Raw genomic sequence first — 21,429 nt, 5'->3', positions numbered from 1 at the left:
TCTACAGCAGGTGTGGGAGAGTCAAGCTGCAGGGCACAGAGGACATGCCAGACTTAGGGAAGCCATACCCTGCTCCCCTGCTCTCCAAGCACATAGTCACCCTTGTACCAGGCTCCCTCACTGTTCACTCCATGCTCAGGCATTCTGCCCAGGGGAGGAAGACCCCAGTCTCAGTCGGGATGTGCATGAGAGCAGCCACAGTGTAAGTCCATATGGTTCTGATCTTTTGTCCCAAAATGTCATGTTTCATAAAGTACTTGCTTCTTTGACCTAGACCCAAGAAGAGAGACCAAACACTGTGGTAGACACAGAAATGAGTGAGAACACGCCTGTGTTACTGTTTTTTCTGCATAGCTTGTTGTCACATATATCCCTGGCAAAGCTATGGAACAGACGTCATTAAAATGCTAGTCCTGGTTATAATTATATATTTAGAAATATATGTAAATATATGTGCTAGAAAACAATTAAAGAAAGAGAGGTAATGTTGGATGGGAGGAAAGGGAAGTGGGAAGTGGTATAAGTATATTTAAATTTCAAAAACATAAATTGTGTGTGTGTGTGTGTGTGTGTGTGTGTGTGTGTGTGTGTGTGTTTTAATTCTGGCTCTGGGCTAGGGATATAATTCATTTGGCAGAGTACTTGTACGGCATGCAGGAAGCCCTGGGTTTGATCTCCATTGCATAATAAACCATGTGTGGTGATACATATCTGTATTCCCAATACTCCAAAGGCATACACAGGAGGATCAGAAGTTTGAGGTCATTCTTGACTACATAGCAAATTAGAGGCCAACTTTATCTTTTAAAATAATCATCATCATCATCATCATCATCCTGATCTTCCACTTGAAGTAAATGTAGTCGGTCAATGTGCCTGATACCGCACTGTGTTAGGTTTTGCTCCAGAGTTTCAGAGGTAAGTATCCAAGGCTAATGAGAGATGATGGACAGATGGTAGAGGATAGATGAGTACATAAACAATATATGACAGAATTAGATGACAATAAAGGTGACAGGTAGGTAGATAACAGAGGGATCACAGATATTAGACAGACTTGTTATGGTTCACCTTCATTGGACTAAGTGATGGAATACCTGTGGAGGCGACTGAGAAGAACTTTCCAGAAGTGGTTAAGTCTTGCTAGCTCTGAATAACCAGTGGATCAATGCTGTGGGATAATGCTCTTGTACACTGGTTTAATAAAGTGCTGACTGGTCAGTAGCCAGGCAGGAAGTATAGGCAGGGCAAGCAGACTAGGAGAATTCTGGGAAGAGGAAGGCTGAGTCAGGAGTTGCCAGCCAAACACAGAGGAAGCAAGATGACAAGGCAGAATTGAGAAAAGGTACCAAGCCACATGGCTAAACATAGATAAGAATTATGGTTTAATTTAAGCATAAGAACTAGTCAGTAATAAGCCTGAGTTAATGGCTGAGCAGTTATTATTAATATTAGCTTCTGAGTGATTATTTTATAATTGGCTATGGGACCTTGGGGCCGAGTGAGACTGGAAAAACCTTCCAGCTACAGTATCAACCCCTTGGTGGAGTCAGAAGGTGGTGGCATTATGTCGAAGTGGTAAACAGTAGGAAAAGGACTGGATGGAAGAAGTAGATCACTATGGGTATGTATTTGGCATTATATCTGACCCTGGATACTATATTCCCTTTATCTCTGTTTCCCATCTGTCAAGAAATAAATAGCCTCTTCCACACACTCCCACTACTATGATGTTTGACCAAGCACATGAGGCCAAACAAAAATAAATCTTTGCTCCCTTGAGTTGTGTCTTTGAGACATGTGGTCACAGTGGTATAAAAGGAACTGGCACATCTCACAAACCCAGCTTTACTGAAAAGCCCTTCAACCAACTGAACGAGGCCTACCCCATGATACCTTACTGTAGACAGGATATTTTGTCCCACCAGCTCCCAAATAACCACACAGAGACTTATTAATTATAAATGCTTGGCCAATAACTTAGGCTTGTTACTAACTAGCTCTTACAACTTAAATTACAACTTAAATTAAGCCATTTCTATTAATTTACATGCTGCCATGTGGTTCACGTCTTGTTACCTCATCTTCTACATGTCCTGCTCCCTCTGTGTCTGTCTGGTGACTTCACCCTTCTTCCCAGCATTTTCTCAGTCTGGATCTCCCGCCTAGCCTCTTCCTGCCTAGCTATTGGCCAGTTAGCTCTTTATTAACCAATAAGAACAACACATCTACACAGTGTACAAAAAAAAAGATTATTCAACACTATTTCCCCATCTGTCTAATTAAAAAGGAAGGTTTTTAACTTTAACATAGTAAAACTATATGCAACAAAAACAGTTATCATGTAAGAATTAGAGTTACAATATCTAGCCCATTTGGCAAATTTAGAGAAAATACTCTATTATCTATCTTATCTTTGTGAGTCTAAAGTTTTATACCTAATTTACCTTTTATCATAACTAAGGAAAACTACAAGTTTAACTATTTCATCTTTAACTCCATCAAAAACACCAGAAGGATGTGATATTACCTAACAACAGGGACATCTGGATGCCTAGACAGTCATCCAAAGTTCCTCTGCAACATTGGGGCATCCATTTTGGCCTACAGGCCTAGAATATCTGACAGACTTTTCTGTGAAGCAGGAATTCTTGAAGGACTGTCCTCCCTTGTCTTGGCAAAGTTAAGCAGTCACTTTCTTTGTGTTCTGCTGGTCCAATTTGGACAGTAACTGCCAGCAGTTGAGGCAAGGACAGTTTTTTGCTCAAATGGCCATCTTTTGCCATAAAGGAAGCAAAGTCTGACAGGAGCCATAAGCCTAAGCGACCTTTGACACACATGCTGCCATATTTGGGTTTCTCTCCTCTTTTCTTAGATCTGGGCCTTGCTTAAGTCTCCATAGCACCAGAACCTCTTCCCACAGATACCAGAACCTCTTCTCAGATATCAGGTGAATGAGCTGCAGTTAGGCAATTAGTCAGTTAGACAAGGGTAGATAGATAACCTTCAGAGCAACATTCCCTGCTGGCCCAACAGCCCATAATTAAGTCCCTTCCTGCTCGCAACCCCCTTTGCCTACCTGTATATGCCTTGAGAGAAAAATAAAATTTTGGAGCTTGATCAGACGTCCTGTCTTGCTCTCATTCTTTGTGTCTCTTGTCCCTCTCATTCGCCGGCCCTCCCTTTAGGTTCCCGTTGAAGACCCCGCTGGCCGGGGCAAAACTCCATATGTAGTTTCTTCGATGCCCACCATCTTCTCTGAAGTAGACTGGTGCTGTCAGGAGCAGATGTGTCTCACTGTCATGAAAAGCCTTATTAAAACATTTTAAATGCCATATTCTTTTTTTGTGAACCAATGAGTTTTTATTGAGGTTAGCAACAGGAACATGATTGGGCTAACCTACAGGAGCAAGACTGACTCAAAAACAGCAGTTAAATGTCATATTCTGCAGGTCTTCAAAGTGTTTGAAGATCACCCATCTATCTAAAATATATCTCTGTATGACTTTGAAAATATATCTAATATGACTATAAGTTTGGTAATTTTAGATGACTATTAACCTATATTTATTATCCTAAATAGCTTTTAAAGACCAGAACTTTACATAACCTTTTTAAATGAGTTGCATAGTACAATATCTTAAACAAGAATAGAAACATACATACAGTATAACAAAAATAACCTTAAATTTGTATCAATAAACCAAAATCTATACCAATGTAAAATATTTGAGATTAGTAGTTGTTTAAAAGTAGACTCAATAATCTACCCTTTTATCTCATCATTTCTATGTTATAGCCCCCTTTTTCCTTCAGAAAGAGATCTTTGAATCTAATTCCTTTGTTTAGCATTTTTTCTGACCATGACCAATTTTTAATTAACCCCCCTCCCCAAATGATGAAAAACATCTATAACCCATCTCTTGGGAATGTGGGCATTGTTTTCTCTAGACTGCTTCCTGTTGTCTGGGTGCCCTGGAATCTTTGAGAGATCCTGAGAAAATCAGTATAATGGTCAAGTCCTGGCTGGAGTATTCTGTGAGGCTGTACTATCTCCGCCAGCAGCCTTGAAGTTATTCTGGATGTAAAACTCGGAGGAAACTGAGGCGTTCTGAGATGCAGGATCACCTGAGCCATCTGTTTTCACTGGTGTCTGGTCCCCTCGCTCTGAAAATGCATAAACTTTCAAAGGTAGCAAACACATCTGTGTTAACACAAATATGGAATGTGCAGTGTGCACAAGTCAGTTAAAGATGTTTTTTGTTCTGTTTGAGAAGCTAAAAGGCATCTGTCAACTTTATAAGTCCATTTGGAATGTAAAATCAAACTGTAATATAAATCTCCATCCATGCCATGTGAAAGGGTGGCATGTAATAATAAATCATGAGGACTCTGTAGCAAACAAGATTTATCATATTTTATCTCATCTCAGAGCTCCTGCCATGTCAAAGGATCAGCTCATACATCATCTGTCCTGTAGTCTTTTTTGGCTTCCTCCCCATGTCTGTAGCCAAGATACTTAGGAGGTCTCCCCCAGTCAAATCTGATCTCTATTAATCTGGAAGGAATTCCCAGCCTTGCCTTTCCTGTGGAAATAAAAGTATAACCTCTCCCCCAACGTAATACATTTTCTGACTTAAATTTTGAAGCTAAGACATTTTTAAAATATATAGGTTGGTTTAATTTAGCAGTCTCCATAATCCAGTGTCTCTCGACAACTATCATTTTTCATCAGCAATCAAAAAAATTAAAGACAACACAATAACATACAGGATCCAGACTCCCTATGTATTTTCCATCTTTATGTGGCTTTTTTTCTTTATATTACTTTACTCTTTCTTTAAAGACTTTACTTTATTATCTTTCAACTATTTTTTCTATGACTCTCTATACCCTTTTTTGTAGTGGGTAGCCATTCCAGTTTTGATCTGGAAGTTCCAACCCCCATTGAGGCTTAGGTAACTGTCACACCTACAAGGCGGGGCCAAGAGAGGGCCCTGAAGACCTGAGATCTGGATGCGCTGTTTCCTGGACCCTGGACGCTGGAGGTAGACTGAGCAGAGTTCTCCAGAGAACACCGCCAGACTGTGCTGCATCTTTCCCAGACCCTGCAACCTACCTACCCCTTCATTTGTAAGTTACACCACTAAATAAATCTCCCTTTTAACTATGTGGAGTGGCCTTAATAATTTCACCAATACTTTTTCTTTTCTTTCTTAAGCCTACACACAGTGTTAAACACATTGTAACCTATTTAGAGGTCTTTTCTACCTGAACCTGCTTTATTGCATATCTGTAACCTTTTCTGTCTATATGAGCAAAAAATTAAACCTGCCAAGCATCTTAGCTCATCTGGGAGATGTGTCTCTTTACTGCAGCTAGCATGAGAAACATAAGACTAGGAAGCCACATCTGTCTCCGTTTTTATGTGTTTAGAGCATTTTTTAATCTTTTTTTGGGTCTTATATACATGGCCGGACATTGGGCCACTCCTGTGGTTTCAGTAGCAGCCATGATTGCAGTATTCTTTGCAGCTCAACTATGGTTTCCTTGAGGTTCTGAAGTATTTAAAGCAGCTGGAATCCCATAATGACAATCCTACTGGTCTCTAAAAGAAATACTAAACTACTAGATATAGGAAATGGCTGACCCTAGTACATCAAAAGGTCAAATCAGTCTGGCTCCATTTTACAGGAAGGAAAGGTGAACGTTACAGTGTTCCCAATAAAGACCTGTCATTACACTTACACTAACATCCTTGGCTTCACTTAGCAAATAATCCTAAGGAGATCTGGGCCCTCCTTTCTGTCTCACCTCCACCTAGCCACCAAAATAGCAATAAGGCACACTTCCATAACTTACAGAGCCACTGGGGAGTTGGGGTAGCAGTCGGACCTTTCCATGATCCCCGAGATAAATGCTCACACCTACAAACACATGCATGCACACACATGCTCTCACAGACACACACAGATAAGTGCATCTTAGACCTGCCCATCCAGGGACAGATCTGTTCTGGTCATTGGAGCCACCCAGGGGATTGACTAAAGGGAACTGGATCCTGGTGGAGCCCTGGACCAGGGGAGGAGATGGAGTGAAGGCTAGGGCAGGGTGTGGGCACTAAATGCATCTTGCTGCTGGGGCCACTGTGGGCACTGATGGGGCAGAAAGGGAATGATCAGGCTGGATCACAGGAGGGATGGGGCAAGGATGATTCCTGAAGGCCAGAAGAAAGTCACGGTGGAGGCTGCACCAGGAAGGAGACAGGGGCTGCTGAGCCAAAGCCCAGCTTTCCACATCCTCTTTACTCTCTTCCCTCCCCACAATCCAGACATAGACTAGAGGCCTAGAAGAGACACTAACGTTAATACACAGATCCATGAAACCCAATCATAGCCCAGACGTGCTCTGGCCTCTGGATTCCTTGCCAGAGTAGCTAGCAGGGGACCCCAGCTGAAGGCCAGTCACTCTCCTTAGTGTGCCAGCTCCAGAGCTGAGGCAGGAACCAGGGTGCCACTGTCAAGAGGCCCCACATGTCATATCTGGCCCACAGGCTGTTCCTCTTTGTGCCTCATTAATCACTCACAAAGTGGCTACCACGCTCTCCTTGAAGTGCTACCAAAGGGGCAGAAAAGGCGATGGCTAGAGCCCAGTCCCTTCTCAGGGCAGCGGCACTCCAAGCAGCCAGGCATGGTGACTGCAAGCTCATGCAAGGCCTCAAGATGAGGGCTGTGCAGAGGAGACCTGGGACCAGACAGCGGAGAGGAACATGCCTTGCCCAGAACACGCAGGTGTGTCTCCTAGAAAGAGGCCTCACCTGAGACCCCACTCTCCCTTAGTCAACTTCCCAAGAACAGATTAGAAAGGGAACTTCCAGGGCAGCTAAGGTCGGGGGTTCCCACCCCACTTTTAGCTGAGGGCACTGAGGCAGAGCGTCCCCTAGGCACTGCCATACAGGCATGAATATAATCATGGTTACCAGAGATTCGTCTGGGGGCCTGTACAGGGACATGAGATGGCTGCAGATGAGGACAGCCTGACCAGCCACCGCTGCCTACCAGAGGACCTCAGGTATTACAGCCCAAGGGAACCTCAGCAAAAGGATTTGCCTAAGAAAGAGGGACAAACAGGTTACAGGGTCATGGGTGGGGAAGGGGACACCTGGGCTGCTTTCCAACAGCGACCGAGTCTCTTGGTCTTCGAATGTCCTTCGGATATAACTTCCCTGCACTAGGCACGCAGATATTAGAAGCTGCTACAGCTGTCCACAAACACAGGGGACCATGAATCTCAACCAGACAGGGCTGAGCCAAGATAAACTAAAGATGTCGAGAGAGACTCGAAAACCCCAGAATAGACTGGACATGAATCTGCCTGCAAACTACCGGGACAGAAATGTCACCCAGAGGCAGCAAATGACAGCAAGGAATTGTCCCGTGGTGAGCTAACTACAAAGAGGACAATGTCCACAACTGGACCGACCTGGACAGAGCTGGGCAGGCTTGGGTGGAGCTAAGCTGACCTGGGTGGAGCTGGGCTGGGATGAGCTTGGATGAGCCAAGTAAAGACTGGACTGGGCTGAGCTGGACTGAGTTAGTTTGGGCTAGACTGGACTGGAATAGGGTGAACAAGCTTAAACTAGAGTAGGCTAGGCTGATCTGAATCAGACTAGGCTAGACTGGGCTGAGCTAGGCTAAGCAGGGCTGGGCTGGACTGGCTGGACTGGACTGAGCTGATTGAGTTGGGCTAAGCTGAGCTAAGTAGGGCTGGACTGGACTGGACTGGGCTGGGCTGGGTTCAGCTAGGCTGGGCTGGGCTGGGCTGAGCTGGGCTGGGCTGTGGGCTTGGGTGGGTTGGGCTGAGCTGATTTGGGCTGGGCTGGGCTCAGCTAGGCTGGGCTGGGCTCAGCTAGGCTGAACTAGGCTGGGCTGGGCTGGGCTGGGCTAGGCTGGTCAGGGCTGGGCTCAGCTAGGCTGGGCTGGGCTAGGCTGGTCAGGGCTGGGCTCAGCTAGGCTGGGCTGGGCTAGGCTGGTCAGGGCTGGGCTCAGCTAGGCTGGGCTGGGCTAGGCTGGTCAGGGCTGGGCTCAGCTAGGCTGGGCTGGGCTAGGCTGGTCAGGGCTGGGCTCAGCTAGGCTGGGCTGGGCTAGGCTGGTCAGGGCTGGGCTGAGTTGGGCTGTGCTGGCCTGAGCTAGGTGGGGTATACTCAGCTGATGTGGTTTGGTCTGAGCTGGACTAGACAGGGCTTGGCTAGACTGAGCTGGGCTAGCCTGAACTACATGGGGTATACTCAGCTGATGTGGGCTATACTGAGCTAGGCTGAGCTGGGCTGATCTAGGCTGAACTATGATAAGCTGACCCAGGCTGGACCAGACTGGGCTGAGCTGGGCTGGACTGGACTGGGCTGAGCTGAGCTGAGCTGAGGTGGTCTAGGTTGATTTGAGCTGGGCTGAGAAGGACTGAGCAGGGCTAAAACTAAGCTGAGCTAGGACAGGCTGGGCTGGGTTAAACTACGAGAGACTTGGCTAGGCTGGGTTGGACTGGACTGGCCTGAGCTGGGTTGGGTGGACTATGTTGAGCTGGACTGGACGGACTAGTTTGGGCTGGACTAGCTTGGAGTACACTAAGCAAGCTTAAACTAGAGTAGGCTTGGCTGATCTGAATCAGACTAGGCTAGACTGGGCTGAGCTCGACTAAGCAGGGCTGGTATGAGCTGGTCTGAGCTGTTCTGAGCTGGGTTGCAGTAGTATGGCCTCAGGTAGGGTAGGCTGTGCTAGGCTGAACTAAGTTGGGCTAAGCTGGGCTGACTGACTGGTCTCAACAGGGCTATGCTAAAACAACTAGGGGTGGACTGGGCTGGACTATGCTGGGCTGGGCTGGGCTGGGCTGGGCTGGGCTATGCTGGGCTGGACTAGGCTGGGCTGGGCTGGGCTGGACTAGGCTGGGCTGGACTAGGCTGGGCTGGACTAGGCTGGGCTGGGCTGGGCTATGCTGGGCTGGACTAGGCTGGGCTGGACTAGGCTGGGCTGGGCTGGGCTATGCTGGGCTGGACTAGGCTGGGCTGGGCTGGGCTGGACTAGGCTGGGCTGGACTAGGCTGGGCTGGGCTGGACTAGGCTGGGCTGAGCTGGGATGGGATGGGATGGGATGGGATGGGATGGGATGGGATGGGATGAGCTGGAATGGACTGGGCTGGCTGGGATGGACTGGGATGGACTGGGCTGGGCTGGGTTGGGCTGGACTGAGCTGGACTGAGCTGGACTGGGCTGGGCTGGGCTGGGCTGGATTGGACTGGGCTGATCTGGGCTGGACTGGGCTGGACTAGGCTGGACTGGGCTGGCTGGGTTGGGCTGGGCTGGGCTTGGCTGGGCTGGACTAGGCTGGACTGGACTAGGCTGGGCTGGGCTGGACTGGACTGGGTTGATCTGGGCTGGACTGGGCTGGGCTGGGCTAGGCTGGGCTGGGCTGGACTGGACTAGGCTGGGCTTGGCTGGGCTGGACTAGGCTGGACTGTACTAGGCTGGACTGGACTGGGCTGGGCTGGGCTGGACTAGGCTGAGCTAAAATGGTCTAGGTTGATTTGAGCTGGGCTGAGCTGGGCTAAGCTAATCTGAACTAGGCCAGCCTGGCCTGGGTTGAATTAGAAGGGACTTGGCTAGGCTGGGTTGGACTGAACTAGCCTAAACTACATTGGGTGGACTATGCTGAGCTGGACTAGGTTGGACTGGACTGAGCTAGGTTAAACTGGATTAATCTGGTCTCAGTTGGGCTATACTGAGCTGGACTGGACTAAACTAGACTGTACTGGACTGGACTGTGCTAACCTAGGTTGTATGGACTGGGCTGTGTGTTAGGCTTAGTTGATTTGGCCTTGGATAACCAGGCTGAGCTGGACTGAGCTGGATGATTGAGCTAGATTGAGCTAGGCAAGGTAGGACTGGACTGGGCTAAATTGGCCTGAGCTGGGTTAAGCTAAGCTAAGTAGGGCTGTCCTGGACTGAGCAGGACTGGACTTGACCGGGCTGGGCTGGACTGAACTGGGCTGGACTGGACTGGACTGGACTGGACTGGGCTGGGCTGGACTGGGCTGGGCTGGACTAGACTAGCCTGGGCTGGGCTGGGCTCAGTTTAGTTGGACTAAGCTGAGCTATCTTGGGTGGACTGGTCTGGTCTATTCCTAGCTAGGATAAACTAGGGTAAACTGGGCTGGACTGGACTAGATTAGGCCAGACTGAATTTAGCTGTACCTGGCTGAGCCGGACTATGCTGGGCTGAACTGGATTGCATTACTAGGCTGAGTTGGATTGGGTAGGCTGAGCTGAACTGAGCTACACTAGTCTTCTCTGAGGTGGGCTGGGCTGAGGCTGAGCTGTGCTGATATGGTCTAAGCTAGCTTAGCCGAAAAAGTCTGGGCTATGCTGGGCTGAGCTAAGCTGAGTGGGGCTGATCTGGGTTGAGCCAGACTGGGTAGACTAGCCTAAGGTAGACTGGGTTGGCCTAGGCTGGGTGGGACTGGGCCAGGATGAGCTGGGCTACACTGGGCTGAACTGGTATAGGCTGAACTTAGCTGAGGTGAGCTGGGCTTAGACTTCCGTAAAATGGCTGAGCTGTGCTAGCCTGAGCTGAACTTGGATGAGCCAGAATGAGCTAACCTGGACTGGGCTGAGTTACCTGGGCCTAGCTGAGCTGTACTGAGCTAGGCTGAAGTGGACTGGACTGAGCTGGGATGATCTAGAATATACTGTTCTAGTCTGATCTGGGCTGAGATGAGCTGGGCTAGGCTGTGCTGAGCTCTGCCAGGCTGCGTGGGCTTATTGACCTGGGCTGGGACAGGCTGGGATGGACTGGCCTGGGCTGCACTAAACTAGGCTGAGCTGGGATTGGCCAGGTTAGGCTGAGCTGAGCTGGGCTAAGCTAAGCTGTCCTGGACTGGGCCAAATGGTTACAAGTCTGTTGGTCTGGCTGAACTTTCTGGTGCTGAACTGAACTGGGCTTAAGATAGATTGCTGGAAATCATTTATGGGTGTTTTAGGTGTCCTCCAAGAAGGTTGTCCTGTTGTGGACAGTCTAGACTGGGTAGGTAGAGCCAAGCAGGCTTAACAGTACCCTGTGCTTTCTGGGGGCTGGCACAGAGCTGAGCTGGGCCCCGGGCTCAGGAGAATATCATGGGCGTGTGTGCACACTAGAGCGATTTAGGCAGCCACCAAGGTGGCTTCTGAAGTGGTGGTTTTATTCTCCGTGTGCTGTCTGGGATCAACAGGGGTCCTCTGGGAGGCAGAACACTGTGCAGGTTGGGTTATAGTAAAGGGGAAAGCAAAGCAGAGCACACATGTATCTGAGAGGCTGGAACCAATAGCCCTAGGGAGCAAGAGTCACACAGCTCTGTCCTCCATATGGCCTAAAACAGATTTAATGCGACTCACAGAGGAACCGGTGGTCCTGGGAAGGCTCTGAATCCCCAGTCCCCAAGAGTAGGGACAGAAGGGATAATCTGACAATTCACTGCATCTCTGGGTCCCCAAGCCCTGTGGGGTACCTGTTCCCTGAACTTAAACCTAAGGGACAGCCTGGCCCCACTGTCAATATCACTCAGCCCACATTGAAGCTACTCTGTTCATCCTACAAACCCTAACTCCTTCCAGTCCACCACCCAGATCTACTGCTTCATGTATGGTCATATCCTAGAGGATGTCACTGTCACCTGGCTAAATTTCCACATAATTTCCCAATCAAGAAAGGGAGCAAGAGTTGGCCTCTTCCTCCCAAGCTCAAGTCCAGCCCTCCTGTGCTAAGCCAGCTGGGGACAATGAGTGAGGAAATGCTGGCAAGTGTAAAGAGTCAGGGGGCTCCCTGGGTCTGGGCTTGGGTTCAGAGAATGAAGAATGGACCCAGGAGTCTGACCATCTGTCCCCAGAGCCCTGCTTCAGTCACATCCACGCGAACAAGTCCCCCAACCTGCAGGAGCGCAGGAATGTGAGGCCAGTCTAACCCGGATCCTGTCTCACAGCCTCTGTCCAGGAACCTTCTGTCTACCCCTTGAAGCCCTGTAAGGCAGTCACTGCCCCCGTGACACTGGGCTGCCTGATAAAGGACTACTTCCCTGACCCGGTGAATGTGATCTGGCATTCAAACTCCCCGAACATGAGCACCGTGAACTTCCCTGCCCTCGGCTCTGAACTCAAGGTCACCACCAGCCAAGTGACCACCAAGAGCAAGTCAGCCAAGACTTTCACTTGCCAGGTGACGCATGCCCCATCCGGATTCAACAGCAACAAGACGATCAAAGGTAAGCAGGGCTGGGCTGGCTACAGGTACAGCGGGAGAGAGCATGGTCAGAGCAGGAAGGACCTCTCATACATACCTGGGACAGAAGGACAGGGGTGTGCCCAGCACCCTCGGGGGTCTGGGCTGAGGCCTGAGGGAGCGCAAGGCTGGGGAGACACTCACATCTCACTGCCTCTGCCCTAGCATCGCCTGTCAATATCACCCAGCCCACCTTGAAGCTACTCCACTCATCCTGCAACCCCAAAGCATTCCACTCCACCATACAGCTCTACTGCTTCGTTTATGGCCATGCCCCAGACGATGTCACCATCACCTGGCTAAAGGATGGACAGCAGATGCCAGACGCGTCGCCAAGCGTTATCCCAATCAAGAAGGAGGGTAAGCTAGCCTCGACCTACAGTGAACTCAACATCACCATGGAGCAATGGATGTCTGAGAGCACCTTCTCCTGCAAGGTCACCTCCCAAGACGAGGAATATGAGATCTATACCCAGAAGTGCCAAGGTAGGCCCTCCCCTCGCCTGATGCCCAGACCTCAGAGTTCTGAGGGAAGGGCAGGATCTCACACAGCCCTTTCTACCCCCACAGAATATGAGCCACGTGGTGTGAATACCTACCTGATCCCACCCAGCCCCCTGGACCTGTATGTAAGAAAGGCTCCCAAGCTTACCTGTCTGGTGGTGGACCTGGAAAGCAAGGAGAATGTCACTGTGACATGGACCCAAGAGCATCGGAATCCTGCAGGCTTAGCAGCTCAGAGTTCTACCAGGCACCACAACGCAACAACCAGTATCACTTCCATCCTGCCGGTGGATGTCAAGGACTGGATTGAAGGTGAAGGCTATAGGTGCAGCGTGAACCACCCTCAGCTGCCCAGGCCCATTGTGCGCGCCATCACCAAGGCCCAGGGTAAGTACGGGAGGTGGGAAGGGAGTGGTCATGGAGGTGAAGGCCTGGCTAACTAACGTTTGTCCACAGGCCAGCGCTCAGCCCCCGAGGTGTATGTGTTCCCGCCACCACCAGAGGAGAACAAGGACAAACGCACACTCACCTGCCTGATCCAGAACTTCTTCCCAGAGGATATCTCAGTGCAGTGGCTGCAAGATGAGGTGCTGATCCCAAACACACAGCACAGAACCACAGCACCTCTGAAGTCCAACGGCCCTGGTCAAGGCTTTTTCATCTTCAGCCGCCTAGAGGTCACCAAGGCACACTGGGAACAGAATAAAAAATTCACCTGCCAAGTGATCCATGAGGCACTGCCAGAATCTAGGACGCTGACGAAAACAATATCCAAGATCCCTGGTAAATGATGCCTCCTTCCATCCTTCCCGGGGCTCCATGTAACTGTGGTGGGGAAGGTGGATGGCAGGACTCTGCCCGCTGATGTAACACAGAAGCCATCCCAATAAACACTCAGTGCCTGCTTAGAGCCCTGGGTGCCTGTTCTTGGGGAGGGCAAGTTGTGGGCTGAAGTGTCTTGGCACAGAGGAAGGGACATTGCAAGAGAGGGGCAGGAGTAAAGCGCAGATCGTCTGTCTGGCTGTGTTGGGTACTGGACAGATAGGACATCACAGAGGGCAGCTCCGACCCCCCTGGTCCTTCCTGACCTCCACTGTCTATCATGCACCTGAATGGGATCCAAACAGCCAGAGAGGAGCTGTCTAGAGGAGTGGCTAAAATGAGCCAGCCTGGAAGGCCTCAGCACCCACCCCTCAGTCTTGCAAGTTTCTGCTCCCCAGGTATTCCTGGATATTAGAACCCCTTCAGGTAGAGAAATTGCCAAAGTCAGCATCCTGGGAGGCAGGACTCCTAATGGCCCTGCTCCTTCTTCTCTGTACCCAGCAGCCACTGAGGCTGAACCCATAGTCCTGACCAGCTGCCCTGACCATATGGTCACAGCAGGTCTGGCTAAGGACCTGGTGCCCCTCCTCTTACTGTCCAGCCTCATGCCAACCTCATTTCAAGGGCTGGAATAGGCTGCCAGCCTCACCTGGTCAGGTGCACTCATCTATGCCATGTTAGCACACACACACACACACACACACACACACACACACACTAACACACACACACACGGCCACATACACACTCAGATCACCAAGCCTTGTGACCCCAAAAGCACAGCACCACCAAACAGCACACACTTGCAGGCACCTGACATAGCAACATCCCTCACCCATGCTCACATGTGGCTTGCACTAGGCTTCCCACTGCTCTCTGCTTGCCCAGGTCATTCCCAGTCCTTTCCTTTTATATACTTGAGCCAGTGAGTCCAAGATAGAAACAGGGTTTATATCCTGTAAGAGAGCCCAGTATCTTCCACATGGCCTCCTCCCATGGCCTCAACCTCCCATACCACTGTTCTCTATCTGCTATAACCCTAAGATAGGCAGATACACACACACACACACACACACACACACACACACACACACACACACATACACCCCACAGGTAGGCTTCATCATTCTCTCTGGTTTAGTAATAGCCCAAAGCAAGCTATACATCCATCCCAGGCCCAGAAGGATAAAGAGGCCAGAACCAGGACATGCCCACACCCATCCCAGACCCAACCACCAACACATATGGCTCATACACGTTGAGACCAGAGGCTCTCATCACACACACACACACAGTCATGCACATAATGGAGCCCATACACACCGGTCATATCCAGAGATAAGTGTCCAGCCTTTGTGTCTGAGATGCCTCTGAGGCCCACTGATGGCAGAGTCAGCCAGCACGTCAGGTCTGCTTCCAGGCTCCCCTTCAGCCCACGCCAGGCCATGAGAGACCGAAGAAGGTGGAGGCCTGAACTGTGGGACAGCTGTATGGCAGCTGGTCAGACTAGCAAACCAGACAACAGGGAGGCTAAGGCAAGAGCAGAACCCCTACAAGGCCAGGAGACCCTCCCTAGAGTCCCACAGGCCTGGGCTCAGAGCCCATGTGTCCTGACCTGCCCCTCAGAGACCACAGCCAAGATTCCTGGAGCCAGAGCCTGCATGGAGGTCCTCAAATAGGCCTATGAGCTCAGAGCCCTTCCTGGAGAGCCCTGGGCACTCTCTGAAGAACTCTCTGCAGGCTGGATAGAGGCATCCTGTGGCCAGAAGCAAAACTATGCCGATGGTGGGGGCATCAGGCCACCGTGGGCTCTGGAGTAGGCAGAGGGAATGAGTAATCAGGGTCAGGGGAGAAAGGAGGACAGTTGGCTTCCAGAGCCGTCTAGAGACTCTGGGCAGTCCCGGAGCAGGTGGAATGGGGACTCTACCCCTCCCCACTGTCAGCTGGAGTCTGGGGACGCTGACTGGCTGGTCCCCCCAGAGCTAGACCTCCAGGACCTATGTGCAGAAGAGGCCGAGAGTGAGGAGCTGGAAGAGCTGTGGACCAGCATCTACGTCTTCATCACCCTGTTCCTGCTCAGCGTGAGCTATGGGGCCGCTGTCACCCTCCTGAAGGTGGAGTCCTGCACCTCAGTGGGTGGGGCCAGGGAGGGCTAGGCCAAGCTGCAGAGCCATCCTCATACACACCTTCTCCCCAGGTGAAGTGGGTCTTGTCCACACTGACGCAGAGTACACCCCAGGCCCTCCACGACTATGCCAACATCCTCCAGACCAGGGCATAAGCACAATGCCAGCTCCCTTGCAGGCCTGCAGCCACGTGTGTCTGAGCCTCCTGCTCTGCGCTGGGTTGTAGGATGGAGCAGAACTGCCCAAAAGGACCAGATTTGGGGACCAACAACTGATATGTCAGCATCCAGAAAGTTCCAGATCAAGGCACCAGTGCGGGCTGTCCTACACACAGATACTTTGAGACAAGCTTTGGAACAACATCTGTTCCTCATCAATTTGACCTGAGTATTAGGGTGGATGCTGACCACCGGGGCTCACCCCAGACCTGTGGGCATCAGGGTCACTTCATTTTGACTGAATAACCACAAAGTCCCTACTAGGCCCCAGGGCCTAAAGTCCCTACTAGGCCCCCGCCTAGAGCCCAGAGTCAAAGCTGGGGCACTCAGAATCAACCCAGAACAAATCCAGGCCCTCGCTCTGCAGAAGCCATCCTGCCTCACTGTCTCCAGACATAACCCAGACTTTCCCTACAGCCCTCTGTCCCTGAAGAACGAAGAGAGACAGACAGGCATTCGGCATGAGGCCGCAAAACTGAAAAGAGCTACTTCAGACCTCTGGGCTAGGCAGAGTCCTGCTGTGGGAAAAGGAGCCTCCCACAGGGCAGCAGCAGAGCCTAGCCCTGAGGCCTCAGCAACTCCAAGCCTCTGCCAGCAGTTCTACTTTGTCTCTGGGTTTCTTAGTAAAGTTCTTTCCCATAACTCCTGAGAGCACACTGAGGTGTTTGAGGCGACCATTGGGGCGATGGGTACCAAGGACATGGACAAGGACCAGAGGGTGGGACCTCTGTGGGATCCTCTTCAAAACCCAGGGCTTCCAGACCAGCCTCCACCCAGTCCACCATTCCTGCTGGCCTCCAGCCCAGACTCACTTCCCACTTCTTAAGCTGAAGTGAAGGGCAAAGCCTGATGGGCTAATGCTAGAATCAGAGCTGGGCCCCCAGGAACCTGGTGCAGGTCACTCTCCAGGACCACAATCTGTCCACCCACTAAGTGCAGGCAGACAGGCCAGTCCCTGACCCTGGATAGACTGAGTGAGGACACACAAGTGTGCAAGTGTCATCCAAACCTAGTATTATCATCCCTGGGACATGAATTCACGTTATATAAGACAGGGTTCTCTCATATGCAATGATGGTTCTGGAATCAATAAGAAAAAAGAAGTCTTCATAGGAAGGAAAAATCAGTAGCCAATGACTTTCAGAAAATGCTTAAATGATGAGAACATTTCTAGTAAGAAGGATGCCTAGGGTGGGTGTGGCCCTACTGGGCCCTAGATAAAGGCATGAGAACTATTAAGACCATTTTGAGGGTCAGTTGGCCAAACGCCCTTGTCATCATAAGTAGTGATGGTCTCACAAGGAGATCCACATTGGGGTTCCAAGATCAGCACCATGGGACTTTAGGAAAACTAAGACGGAGATAAGTCTGCCAGGACAAGACCACAGCCCCCAGGCATCTGAGCCCTCTTCTCTACTGTAGAGACAGGCTTCTACAAGCCTCAGGGCACCCAGGGAAGGCATGGGTGGCAAAGGCACAGAAGGCTACCCCTGCTGAGTGCAGGAGACCCAGGACTGGGAGGGTGACCGGCCAGACTGGAAAGAGGCACTGCTTAGGACTCGTCCCAAGCCCCAGCCCTGGCCAGCACACAATAACATTGTGCATTCACGCTGAGGAGCACACCGTCACTCACATTCAAATGTATGTCAGACACACAGTCACACAGATTGCACAGACCCCCCCCCCAGATACATCCAGAGTCAGGTGCCAGACACACACACACACACACACACACACACACACACACACACACACACACACAACACTCTAAAACAGGCTCAGTCTCACATGCAGACACACACTGTCTTGGGAAGACAAGACCTGGCCCACACCCTCCTCGTGCCCGATCCTCCTAGCCCTACCCACTTCTAGGCTGAGGCCTAGGTGGTCCTCTTCCCCAACCAGCTCCTAGACTAACATTCCTGAAAGTTATAGCTCAGTGTCTTCCAATGACCATCCCTTCAAGCCATGAGATCCCCACAGACACTGGACACAGGCAGCAAGGGCTCTTCTCAAGGGGTACAATGTGGTGATAGGAATTGTCACATAGGAGCAAATCCCACCTGGAATGACAGAGAAGTCCACAGGGAGCTAGACTCAGCCCAGCCAGGCCAGTGACCCTGGCCTCTGCATACCATGAATGACCTCCTAGGACCAAGAGGCCACTTTCTTCTCTCTACTCCCTTATCAGTCCACCACAGAGGACTTGTGGGAGTCCCCAAAAGACACAATCACATCTTGGAACCCATAAGTGTGTCCTTTGGGGAATGGGTCTTCACCGTGTGACCAAGGTAACTATCTCAAGATGAGGTCATCAAGGATTCGCCTCGTGGACTTTAACCCGGTGACAAGAGTCCTAAATGATGGAAGCAGGGCCTGTGTCCTCCAAAATCAAAATGTGAAAACTGAAAGACGGCAGCCCAAACGGAAGCACTGTGTCCAGCACTGACCAGGACCATGTGGGAGGCTCACAAGGGATGACCTGTCAAGAGCTGTCACCACAGTCCGTACATACAGCCACTCTAACCCCGCACAGAAAACATCTCTGTGGGACATCATCAGCTCAGCTGCTGGACCCACCTCATAGCCATGGATGAGCAGCCGCAGCCTGAATTCCCTGTCCCCATGTCCATGCTTCTTGGCCTTGATGACACACTGTTGGCCTTGAGCAACTCCATGTTGGCCTGATGTCCCTGGAGAATGTCTTGTGACGTGGGCTGGCAAACCCTAAGACCAAAAGGAGGTGACCGGGTCATGAGAGAGCCTCATGGCAGGACACATGACCTTAAATGACCCTCTGTAGACTGGGAAGCGGCTGTTACCAGACTGACCATTCCAGCCCATTGCTTCCAGCTTTGAACCAAGAGATGAACCTTTACTGACTAAGCCCCTTCGCCCGTGGTCTTCTGTAACAGCAGCAGAAATGACTAAGCCAGGCGGCTACAATGTCCCCCGTTGCTGACGGCTCCAAGGCATGCTGAGACTGAGGACAACCTCCCGGGCCTCTCTATACAGGTCTGTGTGTCCTCCCAGATCTCTGGAACTCAGGACCAAGCTTCCTCCCCTGTCCATCTGTCAAACTCCCTTGGCTGGCTTCACAGTCAAGGGGACTTCAATTTGCTCCACACTTTCCAAGCCCCTCCTCTGTGAAGTATCTATGCGAGACCCCAGAAAAGCTAACTTCCCCAACTCAGCACCCTGCGCTGACATGACCCCCTCATACCTTCTCATTTACAACCTTTCCCCTCCAGACAAGGCCGTTCCTGAGCAAAGACTGTCTGGGGCTTGTGTGAAGCTCCAGAGTCCTGTTATGATGTAAATAAGGCACAAGACAGAGACAGCTTACAAAGGGAGACATTGCGGGGAGGGGACAATAGAATGTGTAGAGGACTAAGTGAAGGGTGAGACCCTACCCTGACAATCTCTGAGGAGCCCTGGAGGGCAAAGGCCCATCCTGGGAGAGATGTGATAGGAAGTTGATTCAGGGTTGCAAGGGATACAAATGGAGGTAGCACTGAACTGTGACCTGAAGGCCTCCATGTTGACCCTCAGCCTGGGGCATCTACTTTCTCAAGGAACTAGCCATGGAGGCAGCCGCAGCTCGTGATGAGCCGTTTCAGACACTTCCCCACATCATGTCAACTCTGTGACAGCAAAGGTCTTCTCAGAAGCCTCATTGGCTTAGGGATCCCTCTGGAGTAGCCTTGCTCCTCTGGCTCCCTGGCGACACACTCTTGGGCCTCCCCTCTACCCCTAATTGTCCTCTTTCCCTCTCCATCTCTGTCTCAGTATCTCTGAGCAACTAGATGTTTATTTCATTCCTTTTCCTGCATCTCAGGCCCCAACCTACCCCTATGGCCAGGCATGTGGAGTCCTGGCCCCACCAAGGCCCGTGTGGTCAGACACACCTGTCTCCACCACAGCCAGACCACAGGCCAGACATGACTCGGAGGCAAGAGGCCACAATGAGGAGGTGGAACAGGAAGTGGGTGAGGGACCCCATCTAGGGGCCAGACACACAGTCATGCAGCCCCCTCGGCTCCAGGCCTGGCCCATCCACAGGCAACCACACAGAGAGAAGAGCGGAGATGCTGAGGACACAGCTTCCAGCCAAGGCCTTGCCCAGTCCCAACCTCCCTCCCATGGGGCAGATGGCCTATAGCCATGAGGATGGACCTTCAGTGTGGGACCACCTGGCCAAGGGAAGCCTGGCTGTTCCCCCATGGAGGACACTCAACGACCTTGAGCAGGTGGGTCCCAGGATGGTCTGGACTCCTTTGCTCATTGGTGTACTGAGGAGTCTCAACCAGACCAGGCCTGAGAACACAGGGTAGAGACACATTAGCAGGAAGGAAAAGGAGATTCAAAGAGCAAGCCAGGGGATACAGGGCGTGAACACAGGCAAAAGGATGTGCCATGGGCTGAGATGCAGACCAGAGAAAACTTGACGAAACCCAGCTTCCTAGAAAGCAGCAGCGAGAGACTTACAGGCTGGACGGAGGCGAGGCTTAGGAGACAACAGCAAGGGGTGGGGTTGACTCAAGTGCCTGTGGCCAGGCTGGGCTGGGCTCGCCTTAACGGAGCTGAATCAGACTGATCTAGGCTGAGCTGGAACAAGGGAGGCCAAGTTGGGCTGACCGAGCTAGTCTATAATGGGCTAAACTGAGCTGGGCTAGTCTGAATCGGGCTGGTCCAACCTGGGCTGAGGTGGGCTGAGATGGGCTGAGCTGATTAAGATAGGGCAAAGCGGGCTGACTTGGGTGACTGGGCTAATCTGGAATGGGATGAGCTGAGCTACACCGGTCTGAACTGAACTGGACTGAGCTAGGCTGGGCTGGGCTGGGCAGAGCTAGGCTAAGCTAAAATGGATGAGACCAGGCTGAACTGGACTGAGCTAACCTAGCCTGGGCTGGGATGCACTAAGTTAGACTGAACTGGGCTCGGCTGGGTTGGGCTGGGCTGGGTTGGGCTAAGTTGAGTACACTAAACTGGATTGGGCTAGGCTGGGTTGAGCTGGGCTACACCAGGATGAGCTTGGCTGGTGTGAGCTGCACTGGAATAGGCTTAAATGAGCTGGTCTGGATTAGACTAGGATGGGATGAACTATGTTGGCCTGGCCTAAATTAGACTGGGCTAGGCTGAGCAAATCGGAGATGGGCTCTTCTGGGCTGAGATGGGAAACAGTTGGGCTGCCTAAGCTAGTCTAGAATGGACTGAGCTGGGCTTGGAATGGTCTGACTGGGTTGAGCCGGACTAGGCTGGGCTAGGCTGAGTTGAGTTGAGACTGGGCTGGTTGAACTGGTCTAAGCTGAACTGAGTTGACTGGAACTGGCCTAGGCTGGGATGGGCTTGCTGAAATGGACTGGGCTAAGCTGAGCTAGAGTGGGATTAGTTAAAATAGGCTGAGCTAGGCTAGAGTGAGATGAGTTAAAATGAGCTGGGGCTATGCTAAGCAGAATG

At 51.1% G+C, this 21,429-nt stretch overlaps 1 gene segment (V, D, J or C); it reads left to right on the top strand.

Moving 5' to 3' along the window:
- Positions 1 to 11,769: 11,769 nt before the first annotated feature.
- Positions 11,770 to 15,906, top strand: LOC114703089. The segment is given in 6 exon segments: positions 11,770 to 12,282; positions 12,465 to 12,785; positions 12,870 to 13,190; positions 13,260 to 13,586; positions 15,606 to 15,739; positions 15,823 to 15,906. Coding segments are annotated over 6 exon segments (1,332 nt in total).
- Positions 15,907 to 21,429: the final 5,523 nt, after the last annotated feature.

Source organism: Peromyscus leucopus, chromosome 14, assembly GCF_004664715.2.
Source record: "Peromyscus leucopus breed LL Stock chromosome 14, UCI_PerLeu_2.1, whole genome shotgun sequence".
Taxonomy (NCBI): domain Eukaryota; kingdom Metazoa; phylum Chordata; class Mammalia; order Rodentia; family Cricetidae; genus Peromyscus; species Peromyscus leucopus.
The sequence above is the reverse complement of the archived record's forward strand: the minus strand, read 5'-3'. Positions and strand labels throughout refer to the sequence as shown.